This window comes from Zosterops lateralis, assembly GCF_965231275.1.
Source record: "Zosterops lateralis genome assembly, chromosome: 1".
NCBI lineage: Eukaryota > Metazoa > Chordata > Aves > Passeriformes > Zosteropidae > Zosterops > Zosterops lateralis.
The window spans coordinates 56,884,750-56,902,683 of NC_139762.1; the positions used below are offsets into that span (position 1 = coordinate 56,884,750).

General features: G+C 38.1%; 1 protein-coding gene across 1 annotated transcript; it reads right to left on the reverse strand.

The window, feature by feature from the left end:
* Window positions 1-645: 645 nt before the first annotated feature.
* Window positions 646-17,021, reverse strand: TARP (TCR gamma alternate reading frame protein). The gene is made up of 6 exons (XM_083854412.1): window positions 16,218-17,021; window positions 15,736-16,098; window positions 11,647-11,757; window positions 3,982-4,272; window positions 2,484-2,546; window positions 646-1,773 (listed from the first exon to the last, which is right to left on the reverse strand). The coding sequence occupies exons 1-6, from the start codon at window positions 16,258-16,260 to the stop codon at window positions 1,640-1,642; spliced, it is 1,005 nt and encodes a 334-aa protein (XP_083710538.1). The 5' UTR covers window positions 16,261-17,021; the 3' UTR covers window positions 646-1,639.
* Window positions 17,022-17,934: the final 913 nt, after the last annotated feature.

Consider the following 17,934-nt stretch of genomic DNA (forward strand, 5'->3'; position numbering starts at 1 on the left):
CTTAATGCAGTCAAGCATTTGTCTGGCAGAGATAGAGGAGATTCAGGTAAAATCCATGCTACTGAAATCTACAGTTACTGCATTCCAAAAATACCTTTGTAGCTGTTTTGTTTCACCTTGCTTGGAACCAAACCTTAACAAATAATAGCATGGGATCCCAGGTATTTCTCTTCAAAGGATTTGACTGAAAACTAGAAATGGTATTTCTTCCCATTGAAGAGTAACATGACATTGAAGGCAGTAATTAGTTGCTTTGGCTTCCATATGCAGATTCTAACATAGCTTGTAAGGTATGCCATTAGTAAAAATAGCTGTGGTTGTTAGAACTCAGCCTGGTATATTTTCCTTCCCTTATGATGGCGTGAGCCATAGAAGGCAGTCCTGTTGTAACAACATTTCCCCTTGGCTTGGCCCAGCTCTTTTACAAAGCTTAGCTTTCTGTTTTATAACAGAAAATATATAGCAAACTAGTAATTCTTGTTCTATGTAAAAGTGTTCTTATTAACATGTTGAAAAGCAGAAAATGGATGCTTTAAGGATATTTGGTTTCTTGAGAAATTTATATGAACAGAGAAATTAATCATCTTTGTACAGGCTTTGAAATGCTGGAGAACAAACACAGGCTTCATAAAGACAACTGGAGGAAAGCTTTTATTGCCATCATCATTACAAACACAGTGAATGTAAATCCTGCAGGGGCATATCTCCAAAACCTAGGGCAGTGTTTTGCCCAAAACCAAGCAAATGATTTATCCCAATATGTCTACTTCCCATTTTCCCACATAAATTTGAAAAGAATTGATTTGTGGAACAGGGAGATAAAGAGTTCAAAATCTCTGAGAATTTTTCTTCTTTCATGAAAATGCTTTATCAGAGCTTCACATTTGCAGTTTTTCTCTATTTTAAAAGGTGTCTTTAAACAAGGTGATGTTCATGATCATTGTGATTGTTTTCTTTTTTTAAAATTTCAATGTGCAGTTTTTCAGACCATGTCACAGTGCTGGTAGATTTCTTCAATTTCTGCACATGTGCACCTTAGAATTACTTTATTCTCATCTGACTTCTTCATTAAAAATTCTTCTGTTCACTTTTTAAAGTTTTGTTTAATTTTTCTCTTAAATCACACCACTTCAAAATAATTAATTCCTGATTTGTTGGAACAGACATGAAAGTTGCAAAAAATCACTGAAAGCAAAAATGAACCAAAACTGTGAATTTACTGCACAGGAATGCTCCAAATTAAGCCTTAAATGCAGTGACAAAACACATCTGTGCTTTATGTATCAAAATCCCTATTATACCCGTAAGCTTCTGGATTCATAGCTACTTTTGATGTGGCAACCTTGTTCATTTTGCAATATAGATTTGGATTAAAATGCATTATTCCTATTGCCTATCTTTGTTCAATATTCAGAAAAAAATTAGGAAAACGAGACTGATATAAAAAAAAATAGCAGTAAAGAAAAATGAGCCTTTATGCACTAATACTAGAAAATTATTTTGGATTTTTTTTTTTTTTTTTTTTTTTTTTTTTTTTTTTTGCTGTTAAATCTAACACTGAGAGCAGAGGAGTCCATATGGATAAGCATGCAGCAAAGTAAGTTGAAGATCAATTCATAGCCCTTTCTTAAAACAGCAATTATATTTTCTTTCCTTGGTACTTGGTTGAAGCCCACACTCGGTAGATGAAGAAGAGAACGATAAGGTAGTACATGGAGCTCTTCAGAAGAAGGATGATATATACTAAATATGCTGTCCTGTGCATTAACTGATCTGTAACAAATATAAGACAGAAAAGTCTTGTTTAATGTCAACGTTGTATAGCATGCTAAAAAATGGATAGAAATGGAACAACATTGTCAGTTTACTGCTGCAGTTACATTTATGCACGGCATAAACACGTACAAGATCTGTTCTGTTCTTTACATGGGTTTGCACTGCTAATGAGTTCTAGACCTAGTGGGTTTCTTAGCACTAAATGACTCTCAGTGTCACTGGGTTATTATTCCTTCAAAGGCAAGAGCGTAACTGTAGTGCTTCCAGCACTTAGTACAATGTTTGTTTAAATCCTTTTGTGTTGTATTTCTCGAGGACAACTGCTCATGATTCTTCCTAAATACCATTCAAGCCAAAAAGAAAATTCTTTGTCCAAAGTTCTGGGCAATTGCTAGGCTGATGTAGCATCGGCTGAAGTGTTTAGCTACTCCAAGTGTTTAAAAAGTGGTGCTTAATGTAGGCTAATAATCTAGTAACCCAAACAGCATCTGTAGCATCTTAATAAAGCCACCTCACAAAGGTAGGAGAGCCCCTTGTAAGAAGTTCAGAGTAGCGCTAAAAGGTTTTTGAGTTGCTGACCCCAGACGTGAAAGATTTCCTGTATACTATGAAGAAAAACAGTTTTTGTGATGTTCAGATCATATGTAGCAATATCTATCTCTTGCACGACATGCATCACTTTCCCACATTTTAACACATTAAATTACCTGTATTAAAACCTGTTTTGCAGTCCTCTTCCTCTTCCTGAGGAGCAGTCTTCACAGAATCTACTGGAAAGAGAGTTTAAGTGCCCCAGTTAGGGTTTTCTTTAGTTTTAACAAAGATGAATTGAGAAATAGGGAAAAAAAGAGGCTGTACAGGAACAAGGCTGGGAAAATGAGAAGTTAGTATTAAATAAAAAAAACGGAGCCTTAAGATTAGTCTGCAAAGAAGACATTCATTTGTAGGATTCATTTGCGGAGAAAATTTGAAGAGGAGAGATACTCAAAGAAGTGGCTGGGTATTTGTTGCCCTAAGTGGGAGATGCATCTTTGCCCTTTCAGGAATGTGTTCATTAGGCTGTTCCTTGGCAAAGTCTCTTTCATTTGGAACAGGAGTCAGTTTGACCATCTGACCTTGTCAGTGAAGAAGCTGAAGTTCAACTGTTCAACGTACTATTATCGGAAACACAGAATAATTCTGGTTGGAAGAGACTTCACTTAATATATTATTATTTTAGTGTTTGTTCCAGAGCAAAGAATAATACTGAGGAGTGTATGATCTTAACTTTTCCTTCAGGGAATCTTGGTGCTGTTTTTTTTTTTTCTCTAAAATACATCCTTTTTGTTCTTGAAATAGTAAATTTGAGTTTGTTCTTGTTTATGTTGTTTGTATGCATTGATACAAAAGTTATAGACATTTATATTGCATCTCTAAATACATCCTCCATCTAAATAAACTTAAAGTATATTTTGAAGATTGAAATGTAATTGCTGTTTATGGCCATGCTCTCACTCACTGGAGTTAGGTTAATTTATAGTAAGTTAAGCAGACGTAGGTATGCAGAGAAGATTAATCTAAACCAATTTAGACCTCTTTTCTTGTAGATGATTTAAACAATTTGCATTGAGTTAAGTTGCTTTTTCTTTAAAGTTACGTTGTCTTTCAGATTTGCCTTTGCATAATCAATCTTTCCACAATTAAAAACAAAATCTTATTTTTATACATGCTATTAACTTACTATTCCTGGATTGTGGGGAAGTAATATTTTTAAACTTGTTTTACATCCTCAGTAATCTCATTTTTAACTCCCTAGATTTTGTAGCTGTGATAATGTTAGGGGATGTCAGAGGGACTTAAACCTGTAATCTATGAGAGGTAATACTCTTTCCAGAAACTTCTGCAAGATGGAAAGTAACAGACATGTTTCAGTGCAGACCTGTTGGAGCTGAGCTAGTTTACACCTGATGAGATTCATTACTTTAAAATAACTATGATTTTTCTGTTTCAATGGGATGCTTATTTGGGGACCATAACACAGGCTGAGTTACTTTTCCTGGGAAAATTTTGGGTAGTTTCTCCAGTTATGTAGTTTAACTATTGTGCCTAGGAGTACAGATGTCCTCATCAGTAATAGAAATTACATCACTATTACTCTAATTTTATTGTAAAGAAAAAAATTTATGTTTATAATAGTACATTAAATTTTTAACATGTGGAATATACCTTGTGTTGACAGTGAATCCTTTTTCTCTTCATGCTCATATTTGCAGTAGTATTTCTTGTCTTCATTCTCTGCTGGCACAGTTAACCAACTGGCAATTGAATAGTCATCCTCTTTTGTGGACTGCCAAGTGTCACCTTTTACTACCTGGTCTGTGATCTCCTTTTCGTCATCATTCCATGTCACCCTAATAATATCTGGGTAGAATTTCTCAATAAGGCAAACATACGTGATCTGATTTTCATGTTTTTTCTGCAGAATTTCAGAGTTTGCTGGTGGAGAACTTCCTTTTTCTGGATGGTTATTGGAGGAAGGAAATTAACAAAATAGAGAGTTGGAAGATCAGTAGTGTACAGCAAGTAAATACACAGCCAAAAATACAAATTCTGAAGAGCAACAAATTAAATGCCTTATTAACAAATATTAATATACTTGTAACAAATGTAAATGGTCTTTTGAGAAACATTAAGAAACTGAAATACTGTTGAATATATCAATAGCTATTAATCTGACTTGAAACTGAGTTAGAAATCTTGAGGTGGCTATATCCCACAACCTTCCAAGCAGTCAGAAAGTGTATTTGCCTGTTCAAGTCTACGACAATTATTAAATAATAGTAATATTTTCTGAACAAGGTTAATTTATTCAATAAGACTATTTTAATATTGCTTTACAATATTTATGCAAAAACAAGTATATTAAAACTTTGTCCACAGAATATTAAACATAGACCACCTACCTTTAAAATTTTAGCAGTCTTATGTCCCCAGTAAAAGTCCCCACTGCTATATAATGAACATCTGCTATATCTATTAATTTTTAAAAGCCAATATTAATTTTGTGATATTTTTTTACGGGGCAAGGGAAGAGAAGACAACAATGACTGCTTTGTTTTTAAGGCATTCCACGTATTTTCCAGGTGAAGATTTTTATCAAGATAGAAAAGTGGAATTACAAAATTCCCTAGACACCAAAGTCTGGCGATGCCATTCTGCCATACTAGATCTGTTTAAATTATTGAATTGACACATCTGAAAATGAAAAACTAAAACTGAAGCAGAACATGCTATAGCTGGATAACATTTTCACATCTAAACAGAATATCTAACCAGAGTTGCCTGCATAGGTGTTGTGCTTTGGGAAACATGCTCAATATGAATATACATTAATATTTTTTAAATTAAAAGTGAGCTCTTTCCACAAACCTATTTGACATAATCTCCATTTCATTTGTCTCTCTGGATTAAGCCTGCATGATCTGTGGATTAGGAGGAGACAAAATCATCCAGATTTTGCTCACACTGAGATGCATTTTGCTATTATTTAAGTGGATAGTAAATTTAAGGATCTGATTTAGGTAAACGTGAGTTTCTGCAGTGAGTGCATAGGCCATGCTCACAGGCAATCATTTCTGTCTATGCTTAACTGCAACTGAAGGCTGAATACAGTTTTCAGAACTGACTTTTGTTACACAGAAAGTACTGCTTAAGACTATTTTTTAAGGAAGCAGAGACATTTTAGGTGTTCCCTTATCCCACTTTTTCTCTTGAATTCCTATGTAAATCTCTGCCACTGAATTTGAGCAAGTAGATGCATGGGGTTTAAGTTGTGGTCTGACTGATTGGTGCAGTTTTAATGTACTGGGAGAAAATACATTACTATAAAATGCATTTTTGCCAAAAAACTTCCACTGTAAATGAGCTGGCTGTTCTAGAGAAACTTCTACATTGCATTCTCCCTGAAACAACTTACTGATTCTTTGAAGTATTTCAGACTCGGTGTTTAAAGAGAAAGATGACCCGTCTACCTTCAAAAGGGTGTCTACCTTCCTTATATTAGGAATTTCCTTCATTTTAGAGATATCATTAAAATGGCAATGTGGACTGAGCTCTGTTGTACCAGAAATAAAGTTGCTTACAACTTTATAGCTCTCTAACATTAATTTAAGAGTTACTTTATCTTTATGCATCAGTCTTCCCATGGATGGAAGATTAAAGTATTTTTTTAAATTATGTATTTTTTTCCAGAGTTGTATATGTTCCATGAAGTAGCTCTTGTCCCAGTGACATCACACTCTGCAAAGCTTCATTACTATTTTAGAGGTTTCTTTTAGATTTTCAAAGTTGATTCTAACTAATTTTAGTACATATAGTAGCTTAGTTTGACATTCTCTTAGGATATCAAATCTAAATGGAGAGGTGAGAAAGATTCTTCCAACTGCTAGTTCATCCAGCTCATTTTAGAGACTCCTGTTATGATGGAATAATTTCCACCTCTGGAGTTGCCAATGTCATTCCATTTACTGTAAAAACACCCTAGGTGCATAGCATACATGAAACACTTAAATCATACCACAATACTGAGAAAACACATTGCTTGAATAATTGCAGCTGTGTGCATGTATTGAAGTGTCTAATGTATGTATATGGGTAAATGGATGACCGTGGAGAATGGAAAAATTAAGTTTTGCATCCATCCATCTATCTATCTATCTATCTATCTATCTATCTATCTATCTATCTATCTATCATCTATCTGCCTACCTACCTACCTACCTACCTACCTACCTACCTACCTATATCTTTTAATGTGAGAAAAAAACCTCTGTATGCATGCTTCTGAAATAAAAGGATGAAAACCCGTAGAAAGGAAAACACGTAGAATTTGCTGTAGGTTTTGATGTATTTTCAGGCTGATCTGCAAAGTCTGATGTCAGCAAGACAGTTTACACTGGCTTTTCTGGGCAAATCATCTGATACTTTCTGAAGAATTTTAAAGTAATGAACTTGCACTCATCTGTCAGTTTTGATTCAGCTAAACATTGAAAAATGTGGTTTACCTTGTTAAACAGTTTTCTAAGGCAAGTTTTAAGATGTATATAGGTATTCATTTTTCGAATAAAAAATAGGTATGAGCAGATATTTCTTAAGGTAACATTTGTCTTTTCTCTGATGAAACAATGCAGTGAGGCTATAAACATTGTTCAAACGAAATCCTGGAAATAGGTTTATAACTGATGAGCTATAAAAAAAAAAGTTCAAAATATATGTTTATAGAGATTAGCTGTCAAATGTCTTTTTAATTAACTCCTCTACAATTTCGTTATAAGTACCTATAAATAAGTTTTATAAGTAAGGTCACTGTCTTCTTAAACTGTAATTTTAATTCTCACTACTTGGATGATCCCACAAAATGGAGCAATTTTGTACTGACCCTCAAAGCTCCTCTGTTCCACTTCAAGCCAGTGGGACCTGAGGGCACTCAGCACACTCAGCTCATAAGCAGCATTCTTGTCCTGCTTGACAGTGACTTCAGGGATTATAACTGGTAATAACAATATAGTATAGTCCTGACCTATAGTGAGCCTTTTCAGATACCTTAAAGAGCTGTCACCCTTCTTTGCAAAGCTTTCCCATTACAAAACCTTTAAAAAAATAAGACTGTGAAAAAACTTACTGGAGACGATGAGTTTTGTGCCAGAACCAAATACCATATACCATATACTCTCTCACACTGGTACATTCCTTAACAAAAACAGCCATCTGAAGGATGGGATGACATACAAAGAGACCTGGACAAGCTCGAGAATTGGATCCATAGGAATTTCATGAGGTTTAACAAGATCAGGTGCTGGGTGCTGCACCTGGGTGGGGGCAATCCCTGGTATCAACACAAGGCTGAGGGATGATCAGATTGAGAGCAGCCCTGCCGAGAAGGACCTGGGGGTCCTGGCAGATGAGAGGCTGGACATGACCCAGCCATGTGCATTTGCAGCCCAGAAAGCCAAATGTGTCCTGCATCAAAAACAACATGACCAGCAAGACAAAGGAGGGGATTCTGCCCCTCTACTTTGCTCTGGTGAGACCCCACCTGCAGTGCTGAGTCCAGTTCTGGGGTCACCAGCACAGGACAGATATTGACCTGTTGGAACAAGTGCAGAGGAGGCCAACACATTGATCAGACCTCTCCTGTGAGGAAAGGCTGAGAGAACTGGTATTGTTCAGCCTGGAGAAGAGAAGGCTTTGGGGTCGCCTAATTGGCCCCTTCCAGTACCCGAAGGGAGCCTGCAACAAAGACTTTTTAACCAGAGCATGTAGTGACAAGTCAAGAAGGAATGGCTTCACACTGAAAGAAAGTAGGGTTAGATTAAGTCTTAGGAAGAAATTCTTTACTGTGAGGGTGGTGAGGCACTGGAGAGAGTCCGAAAAAGATGTGGATGCCCCGTCCCTGGAAATGTTTAAAGTCACTTGGTTTGGAGCTCTGAGCAACCTCATCTCGTGGAAAGTGTCCCTGGCCACAGCACTGGGGTTTAAACTAGATGATCTCTAAGGTCTCTTTCACCCCAAGCCATTCTATGATTTTGGCCAGAAAAGTACCAGATTTAACAACTATAATATGAATAAGATTCTCTTTATTTGACTTTGTGAAAGTAGGATATTTGGATTCGATCTCAGTTAATGCTGCTATTCACAAAGACCCTTTATCCTAAGTCCCGTTTTTCTTCATTTCTTAATGATTTTAAGTTCTTAAATGTGAAGTAACTACAGCCCTTTTACTCTAATAATGAGTCTAAAGCCTTGGCATCATAAAGAAAAAAATCCCACAGAATTAGTGATGCTTGAAAATAATTTTTTTAAAACTGTATATAGGAAAATTATGGCAACTACCTGATTAGGTAGGCATAGGGTTCCACTAAAAACAATATGCTTATCATGCCACAGATATTTCCATTGAAGTATAGGTAGGATTTACTTAGTCCTTCTGGCATAAATCATTAAACCAATCTTTGCTTGATATGTTAATATAGGTTTATGTATTAACCAGGCTTCAAATATTTCCTAGCAGTACTTCCTCTGTCTTGTATTTGTATAGTTGTTCACTTCAGGATTATGACATTTAAAGCACAGGTGGTAAGCGGAAAAAATATTTTTGTCGGTAATTTTCCATTAAAATAAATGGCTCTGCAAGAAAGGCAAAAAAAGACTCACCTCTTCCTTATGCAATTATTGAGCAGTAATTCACCATAATTAATACTGAATAATTAATTAATTTGTTAACCAGTTATTAAATAATGAGAAGAACATTTGGAGGTACTAATTTATTTCTAATGCCAAGGTGTTGTGTGTGTGACAAAATAATTACGAATAAGTTATTTCACTTTTTCTAGCCTAATTCAAAAAATTTTTGTAATGTCCATTTGTATCTGTATTAGAAAAAGGTTTTCTTTCTTCCTGCTTAATTCTCAGCTGCTTGACTGCCTGCTAATTCCTTTAGTACAGCTGGAGGAAAGAATGAGGTATCTGAAAACGATTACAGACCATTTCCCATCAGATTTCTAGGAGAAGTATGATCAAAAGTGGCTTGAAATAGCTTCTCTTTAGGCATGTTTGTGATCCTAAACCACTGCATTACAAATACCACAAGGATGAATGTAGGAATGGTGAGCTGGGGAGTAAAATCCTGCACAAGGAATGATGCTGACTGAGGATCTAAGTGGGCTGAGTGACCTCTGAGAGAGTGTAATACTCATCTATATGACCACTCCAAGCTCCTAGATCTTATTGTATGAACAAGATACATACAACATACAACTTACCTGAGACAACGAGTTTTGTACCTGAGCCAAACACCTTGTTGTAATAGCCAATCACAGTGAATAAAGCCTTTACAATATCAGTGTGGCTCAGTTGTGTTTGCATGGGTAATAACTACTCTTTAAAGAAAATCAGATTTGCTATATAATCAATTTTTAGACCCTAGGAAAGTAAAAAAGGAGCAGTCGCCTAAAATAAACAAAAGTTAAAAATAAAAAAGGAAAAAATGTGGAGTTATTGGAGGGCATATAAGTTGTTAAATGGACAGGATTCATCTCAACTAATCTGAGTCTTCTGAAAGTTTAGGTGGACAGTGCAGATGAGGCACCTAGGCTCTATCTCTGCTTTCTGGAAACAGGCAGCATCACCATAAGATTTATTTGATCAGATGTTGGCAAAGTAATTTGCTCCTAATAACACCCCCATAACATCATACATAGAACTAATGAACATTATGCAGAGATCTGAGGAGCATGAGACTACTGACCAATATTTTTGCTACCAGTAACATGAAGCAAAACTCCATCAATTGGAATCAAAATTCCCACTAACAAGATACACCATTTCCAGCTGGTCAAAATTAGGCAAACTGTTTTCATCTCAGATGCTTAGCTGAGCCAAACTACAGGCAAGTATCACAGCACCTAGTGTTTACTTGAAGCAAAATATTTTGAGTAGAAGTAAAATAAGAACTGCTTATTATCAGTTATAATAATAACTGATAATAAGCAGTTTCTGCAAAAGCTAGGAAGAGAGAGAAGCCTTTCAACTCTGCCTATCTTAAAAGGTGCAACTTATTATTCTGGCCATATCTCAGATATCTCTCTCATTTTCATTCATAGTTAGATACAGTCCTAAAGGAAAATGTTCTGCTTTTCAAAGAATATGTGTAACACAGAGGTTGGACATATTATTTTCAGAATGAATTAGGAATGTCACAAAGGTCAAATGTGCATACTTAGAGATAAAAACATTTTTCTGTTCTCCAAATTCTGTCTTTGCCATATTCAAATTCATTTTTACATAGAAAATCATAATGAGATAAGTTACAGGTCTCTGCTGCAATAGCTGTTGTGTTTCCCCCATTCCATGCATAAATACAGAACAATTACATTGTATTCTGCAAATGGAAATGGAAATGCAATTTAAAGAGGGAAATCCTGCAAAGTATTCAGAACAGTTAGAATTAGGGAGAATCAAAATAGCAGAGGACTTCATGCCAGGCAATATCTAGCTGTATAGAAAAGCATTTCAGAAATAGTCAAGTTTTGTACTTACTTGAAACTCTAAGTTCAGTTCCACTTCCAAATATTTTGATGTCAGGATCCCACAGTCTGATAGTGCTTATCATTATCTCCTGCACTGCACTTTGCTTACATAGGCTACAGAAAAGGTCTCTCTGATTTAGAGGCTGGTGATAAATCTTACTGAGTGCTATAGCTGAATTTTCAACATTGACTAGAGCGCCATTTCTAGAAATACTTTGATTTTTGTAGCGAGTAAAAAGTTCTGGAAATTTTTGGTCAGAGGCATGGATACAAAACATTTTAAATTTCTCTGTAGCTCTCCTCAGCAGTTTGCAATTTTACTTAATTATAGTCACCTTGATAATGACGTAGTTTTTGAGTAACATACTGTAGGCATTGCTGTATACTTTATACTGAAAACAGCATTCGTCCTTTTGATTGCATAGCTTCACCATAATTAAAAATAATACAAATGCAAAAGTAAACCAGCTGATTTCAGTAGGGCCAGGAACTAGAAATTTATTACACTCAGGGAATTTTTCTTCCCAATCAATTTAGACCAGACCACTTCTGTCAATAAAAAACTTTTTCATTTCTCACACACTGTTCTAGGAGTTAACTTTCAAGTAGTTTGTTTTTGTTTCCTAGAACAGGATGAAACCATCCCAATACTTAAACCTACCTACCCAACTGGGGCACCATGCACGGTTCACAAAGAGAATATGATTTATCAGGAGAAATTAATTTTCCTAACAGTCTTTCATTCTTGATTATCTAAGGACCTGAATGATTCTGTGAAAATCAGTTCAATGATAATGGTACTTACCAGAGACTATTAGCTTTGTTCCTGTGCCAAAGTATTTGATCCATGTGCTCCACAGTATGTGTTGACTTTGCAATAAGCTAGCATGCTCTCTTGATACGCCATTAACGAAGAAAATTCCAATTTTTCCCAATCATCTATGGGAGTCTTCATGAAGATCTGGTCCTTGGCTTCTAGGAGGTCACCAGGAATTTCAGATGTGCATCTGGATGTCCAGTCAACAGCTAATGTCCTTCAGAGAAAATCTCTTTCCTGAAGTTTTACACATTTGTTAGATAACCCCTCCACTTAATGTCTTAGAATTAGATTATGGGGTTTTTTTCAATTTTAGACAGCAAATAAGAACATAGAGTTCTGCATGTAAAAAACCCCACACACCTTCAGGTGAAAATGCTACTCTTTACCAAAGGTGTACACCTGCAATTACATGACATCAAGTACTACTAGCGTGGAGTTAATTTTTCATTGTCTGAACACAGAAGAGGGAAAGGAGGGAGAGCCAGCATCAAAAGAATTATGAAGGTGTCTCTGTGCAGCATGTTGCATTATCTTGCCCCAAGTAGGTGGTTATTGTCTGCCCATCTCTTGGAATCACTCCAGGCTTTGCTACAGCAGCTCACTGGCAGCTTTTTATATACTAGCTGGTGGGAAAAGGAGGCTTTTCCTTGTGCAGGTCTGTTTATAAAACAACCCAAGATAACATCAGAGGAGTCACTAGTACTGTCAATCAAACAGCCTGCATGCTTAGTTTGGCATTTAAAATAAACTGAGTTAGAGTACTCTTGGGATATCTTTTAGCATACTGACTGCAAAATTATGTTGAGAAATTACCATTTGTGGTGAGAGGGAGGAATTAGTGGGTGAAGGTCTGTCAGCTGAAGTAGGTGTAAAAAACCCCAGTGGTCTACTTTGAAGTCTTCTGGACAGAAATATCCAAATCACAACCACAAATTAAGGGCAGGAATGATATAGACAGAATGATGCTGAATGGTGTTTTACCTGCCATGCTCTTAGACGTGCAGTGAGGGAAACCACCTATCTCAGTTCTGGCCAGACAGGGTTAACTTTTGCAGTAGACAGGTGAGTGCATGGCCAGTATACACAAGTTATTCTATGTCACTTCACCTTATTGCTGGATGTGGGGGAAGGGAGTCTTTTCTGGGGGAGAAGTACCTGTGGAAGAGGGAGCAGTTGGGTAATGCTGGTTCCAGGCTGGAGGGAGCAGTCAGCTAATGCCAGTTTCAAGCAATCATGTGGAAATTGTATTTTATGTTGCATACTTCATTATTAACATTGTTCCTGTTATTGTTCTTATCTCATTGCTGTTTCCAGTAAATTGTTCTTATCTCAACCCTACCAGAAATGAAAAGTGATCTCTTTACTGGTGGCTTCTGCTGTATTGTAGGGATACACTGATAATGGAAAGCTGATGTATGAAGTCCTATATGGTAAGTCACAGAAGCTATTGAGGGACAAGGTGGATCAAGTCTGTTTGCAGAGCTAAAAGCTGTCCAGCTAGATTTAGATATCACTGAATGAGAGAAATGGTCCACACTCTCTACCTGTACACTGACTCATGGATGGTAGCAAAGGCTCTGTGGGGGTGGATGGAGAGATGCAAAAAGAACAATTGGCAGTGCAGAGGTAAATGCATCTGGTCTGCTGAACTGTGGCAAGATATCACTGGCCGGGTAGAGAAGGTGGTTGGAGAAGTACATCATGTAGATGCACAAGTGCCCAAGAGTTGGCCACAACAACAGACGAGTGGAATGGGCTGCCAAAATTAAAGTGTCTGAGACGGATCTTGACTGGCAAGGATGCATTATTTCCAGCTCACTGGGCCCATGACACCTCAGGTCACCCAGGAAGAGACGCAACATACAGATGTGTTCTTGATCAAGGGGTGGACCTAACCATGGACATTATCTTCCAGATTATCCAGCAGATGTTTCCACTGAGAAACATGTGCTGCAATCAAGCAGGCCAAGAGGGTAAAATGTCTGTGGTATGGGGAACCATGGGCAAAATATAAATATGGGGAGGATATGGGGAGGTCTGCCAAATTGATTGTATTGCACTCCTGCGAACCACCAAGACCAGTGCTACATTGTTACAATGGTAGAGGCAACCACTGGATGGCTGGAGATGTACCCTCTGTCCCACGCCACTGACAAGGCCACTGTCTTGGGCCTTGAAAAGCAAGTTCTGTGGCAACGTGGCATCTCAGAAAGAAATGAGTCAGACAATGAGACAATTCTAAAATGGCCTCATAGACACTGGGCCAAAGAGCATAGTATTGAGTGAGTATATCATATTATCTCTCATGCACCAGCCTCTGAGAATATTGCATGGTACAATGGACTTTTTAAAACCATATTAAAAGCAGTAGGATCTTCAAACATTGGGATCTATGTTGAGCAGAGGCCATCTAGTTAGTTAACACTTATGGGCTCTATTAATTGAGCTCAAAGCCTTCACATAACAGAGAAAGGGGTAGATTCCCCATGGTGCATATGAAGAATGTGTGCTAGAGTAGACAATTTGGATTAATCCTGCCTCAAGCAAAGGCAAAGCCATCCATGGGACTGTTTTTGGTGAAGGACCTGGGTGCATGTGGTGGATAATGCAGAGGGACAAGGAAATGCAATTTGTTCTTCAAGGGGATTTGATTTTTGGGTAATAACAGCCTGTAATGTTGAATTGTATAATATCAGTTGCTGAACGACACTACCACTGTATGCCATAATCATCATGGACAATAAGCGTGGACTGCTCCAGATACATCAGTCATGATCTCCTGATGCAACTTGCAACCACCCAAGAGCACACCAGCCCTCCTGCCCTGGAAGACACTGAGGACAGATAGAACCCACAGTCATGGACTAAATGAACTCAACAGACATCTTGGAGGGATGGCCATTGACTATAGAAATAATACTCATGCTTTTGTATTTATATAGATATGTGTATGTATGTACATAGCTGGAAGGTGTAGGATCTGAGTATGATGTAGATGGTATAGAATAAGGAATGGCCTTATGTCCTATTTTCAGCCAAGACAGAGTTAATCTTTATTTTTGCATTAGTCAAGAGAGGTACTTGTATTCTATACCACCTTGTGTCACTGCTGAGGGCAGAGGAAAAGAGGGTCTCTTTTGGTTGGGGTTCATGTTTTACATGGCTCTGTGTAGTGAATTCTTGCACATTAATCATTTGCCTCTTTCTTGTACGATCTCATTAGTATTGTTGCTGTTACTGTTCCTTTTCTTATTGCATTGCTGTTTCCAGTAAATTGTTCTTATATCAAACCATGATCTTTTCCTTTTGTGCTTTCAGTTCTCCTCTCCAGCTCACTGCAGGTGGGAGGGGGAAGGGGAAGTAGGAGTGTGGAAGCAACGCAAAGTTTGGAGTGATTCAGTGGGAACACTAAATTGGAGAATACCATTCCTAAACCATGACAATTCTATTTGTCTTAACATGAAATGGAGGAAGATGATGGTTATAAGTAGTGCATCATCAGCTCTGGTAGGTAAGAGACTGTAAATCTCTAATTTAAACTGGTCTGTGTGGAATTTTGTGGTAACCGAATTAGGATAGACAGGGCTTACAATTTTTCCAACAGCTTACAGTTGCTTGGATGTACAGCAGGGAAGATTACATGGGGAAACTTTTTCTCAAAAGTGCTGGGCAGTACAAGCATATGATTCCCACCACCGAGCTACTTCCTTCAGCACACGGTATTTCTTTTCTGCCCACTCTTTCCCATGGGAAAAAGTAGCCAGACTAGAAGATTACTGCTTCTCTGTTTGCTCCCCTAAAGACTACCAGAATTATGCCATGGCTGTGTCAACAGCACCAAAGGAGCAGATAAGTGTCCAATACTTATATGCTAAGTTTTAAGGCAGTGAAGACTTCCTTTGCCCTTAGAATAGTAGATGTGTGTTGAAGACAGGAGTGCTAATGATAAACCAGACTTTGAGAAGGACATTTATGTGGGGTTACCTGCTCTTTTAGAGTAGCAGAAAATGGTTGGGGCTTTCAGCAGCTCACTCAGATGCAGTGAAAAGACTAGTGAAGTGGCACAGTTCCAACCTTGTGGTTCAGACGTTGTGAGTGGTTTTTTGCCTTGATGATCTGTGTTTCTATCACAGTGAGAATCCCAGTGGGCACAGTAGTAAGTAGCAGCATCATCTGGAATTACATCTTTTATTGTAAGAACACATTGCTTCTGGACACGTTTTCTTTCAACTATGTATCTACCAGTATCAGTGGTAGTTTTGTCTCCTGAAACAAACAGAAGCCTCTCAGGAGCTTTTCCCTCCTTCTGCTTATACCAGTGTATGACAATGCTATCAAAATTTTCCTGTGTTTGAATTTCACATGTCATCCGTGCACTTTTTTGGAACTTGGTGATGGATATCGGACTCTGCACTGGATTTTGCTGTGCAAATCCATCTAGGAAAGAGAAAAGGAGAAAATTTGTCATTAGCTGGAACTCAGGGATTTGGAAAGATGCCTGTTAGCAAAGCCACGGGTGCCTGCAAAGAAAGGTAGGAAAATAAGAAAGTACTTACAAGACCAAGAGGCTGTGGCCACAAGCACTACCAGCAGCAACATGTTTGCTTGTCACGCTTTGCTCTCAGTGAGATTCAGAGAATGATGAAAGGGACTTCAAATGGGAACTGTGCTGCATGGAAGGAGGAGGTGGCTCTCCTGAATAGTCTTCAGTGATGAATCTTCTGTGTGCAAGCAGATGAAATCTTCTGTGTGAAGCAGTCTTTACAGAAAACCCTCTCCAGGCTGTCAAATATTAAAATTGGAAAGAAGGCAGTAGTCCTGTCTGCTTTTCAAGTAAATATGGGAAATATTGATAAAATTTAAAGGTTGTGGCCCTATAAAACTCCAGTCAAAGCGACTGAGAAAAGGTTGCAAGCAAGACCATGTCCAGATATGTATGGCAGAGTGAAGGTTTTAGCCTGGAGGTTACCCTGGTGGGCAGTGAGTACCTCACCAGAGGGATGCAGAGAGCTGCACAGTGTCAGAGCAGGTGAAGACTGCCTTCTGCTGCTTCAGCTTAGTCACCTAGATGCAAGGTGCAGAAGTGCCCAGGATGCCTCTGTGCAGGTACTGCCCTCCACCAAAGCTGAAGACCATCAACCTGCAGTGACTGCAGAAGCTCAACTGTGGGGACTTGCCTTTGCTTTGGTTTAGGGTGTGGGAGGAAATGCACAGCCACAGGATTTCAGTTTCATAGTTTATAGTGAGATGCAAACACTTCTTCAAGAAAAGGCTGGAAAATAAAAAAGAACAGCTGTTGTCAACGGCCATTGCAGAGAGACATCTTGATGAATGGGTCTGATGCTGTGTGGTCTCCCCTGTGACTGGTGAGTCTGGGCTGTTGGTGGATGGGAGTGAAGACAGATTGCTTTGTTCTCCCCCCTGCTGGCACATGACCACATACAGCACGCTGGTGGTAATCACGTTGCTAAGTGGTTTGGAAAGGTGCATGTGAATGCAGAGCTCTGAGGAGGGTCAGGCAAAGAGAGACAACTGCCTCTGTGTTGTGGCAATGGAAGTAATTACCGTCTTCCCAAATAAATAAACGTGGGAAGGCCTGTTTAATTTTCCATCAGGGCCACCCTGAGGTGAAGGGAGGGAGAATCAAGGAAGAGATCACTTATCCCAGCAGTTTCCTGCATGGGCAACATTAGGTAATCAGAGTGAAAATAGCATTGGCTATTGCACGTTAAGGACCTGAAATCAAGCTGTTGTTGCCAAAAACTACCATGTATGAAACAGTAGCAGTACATTGCTATTCCTCTGATCACAAAGCAGAAATCTGTCAGGCACCCAATTCCAGATGAAGAATAAAGGAATATACCAATGACTGGATCACACATGATTAAATGCCCAATTTACAAACACTGTCTAGGTTTTGTACTGTAAGCTTTCTAACACAGTAAGTCTCCAAGTAGGAATAATTACTGGCTAAACATGATAGTGCCTGTGCCAAGAAGAGACATGCAGTGGCCGGAATATTGTTTTACAAAAGGCCTTTCCATATTCAAATTATCACTAAATAGACTTGTTACTGATGAAATGGCCAAAATCTATTTTTCAAAGAGATTTGCTATCTAAAGTTATCTAAATAACTTCCTCCTTGTATACTAATGCTGATTAATCCTGATCACCATCTTCACCTTCCTGTCCGTAAATGGTTTCCAGGATTAGTGGCTCCATCATCTTCCCAGACTGAGATAGGACTAACCTGACTGTAGTTCCCTAGGTTTT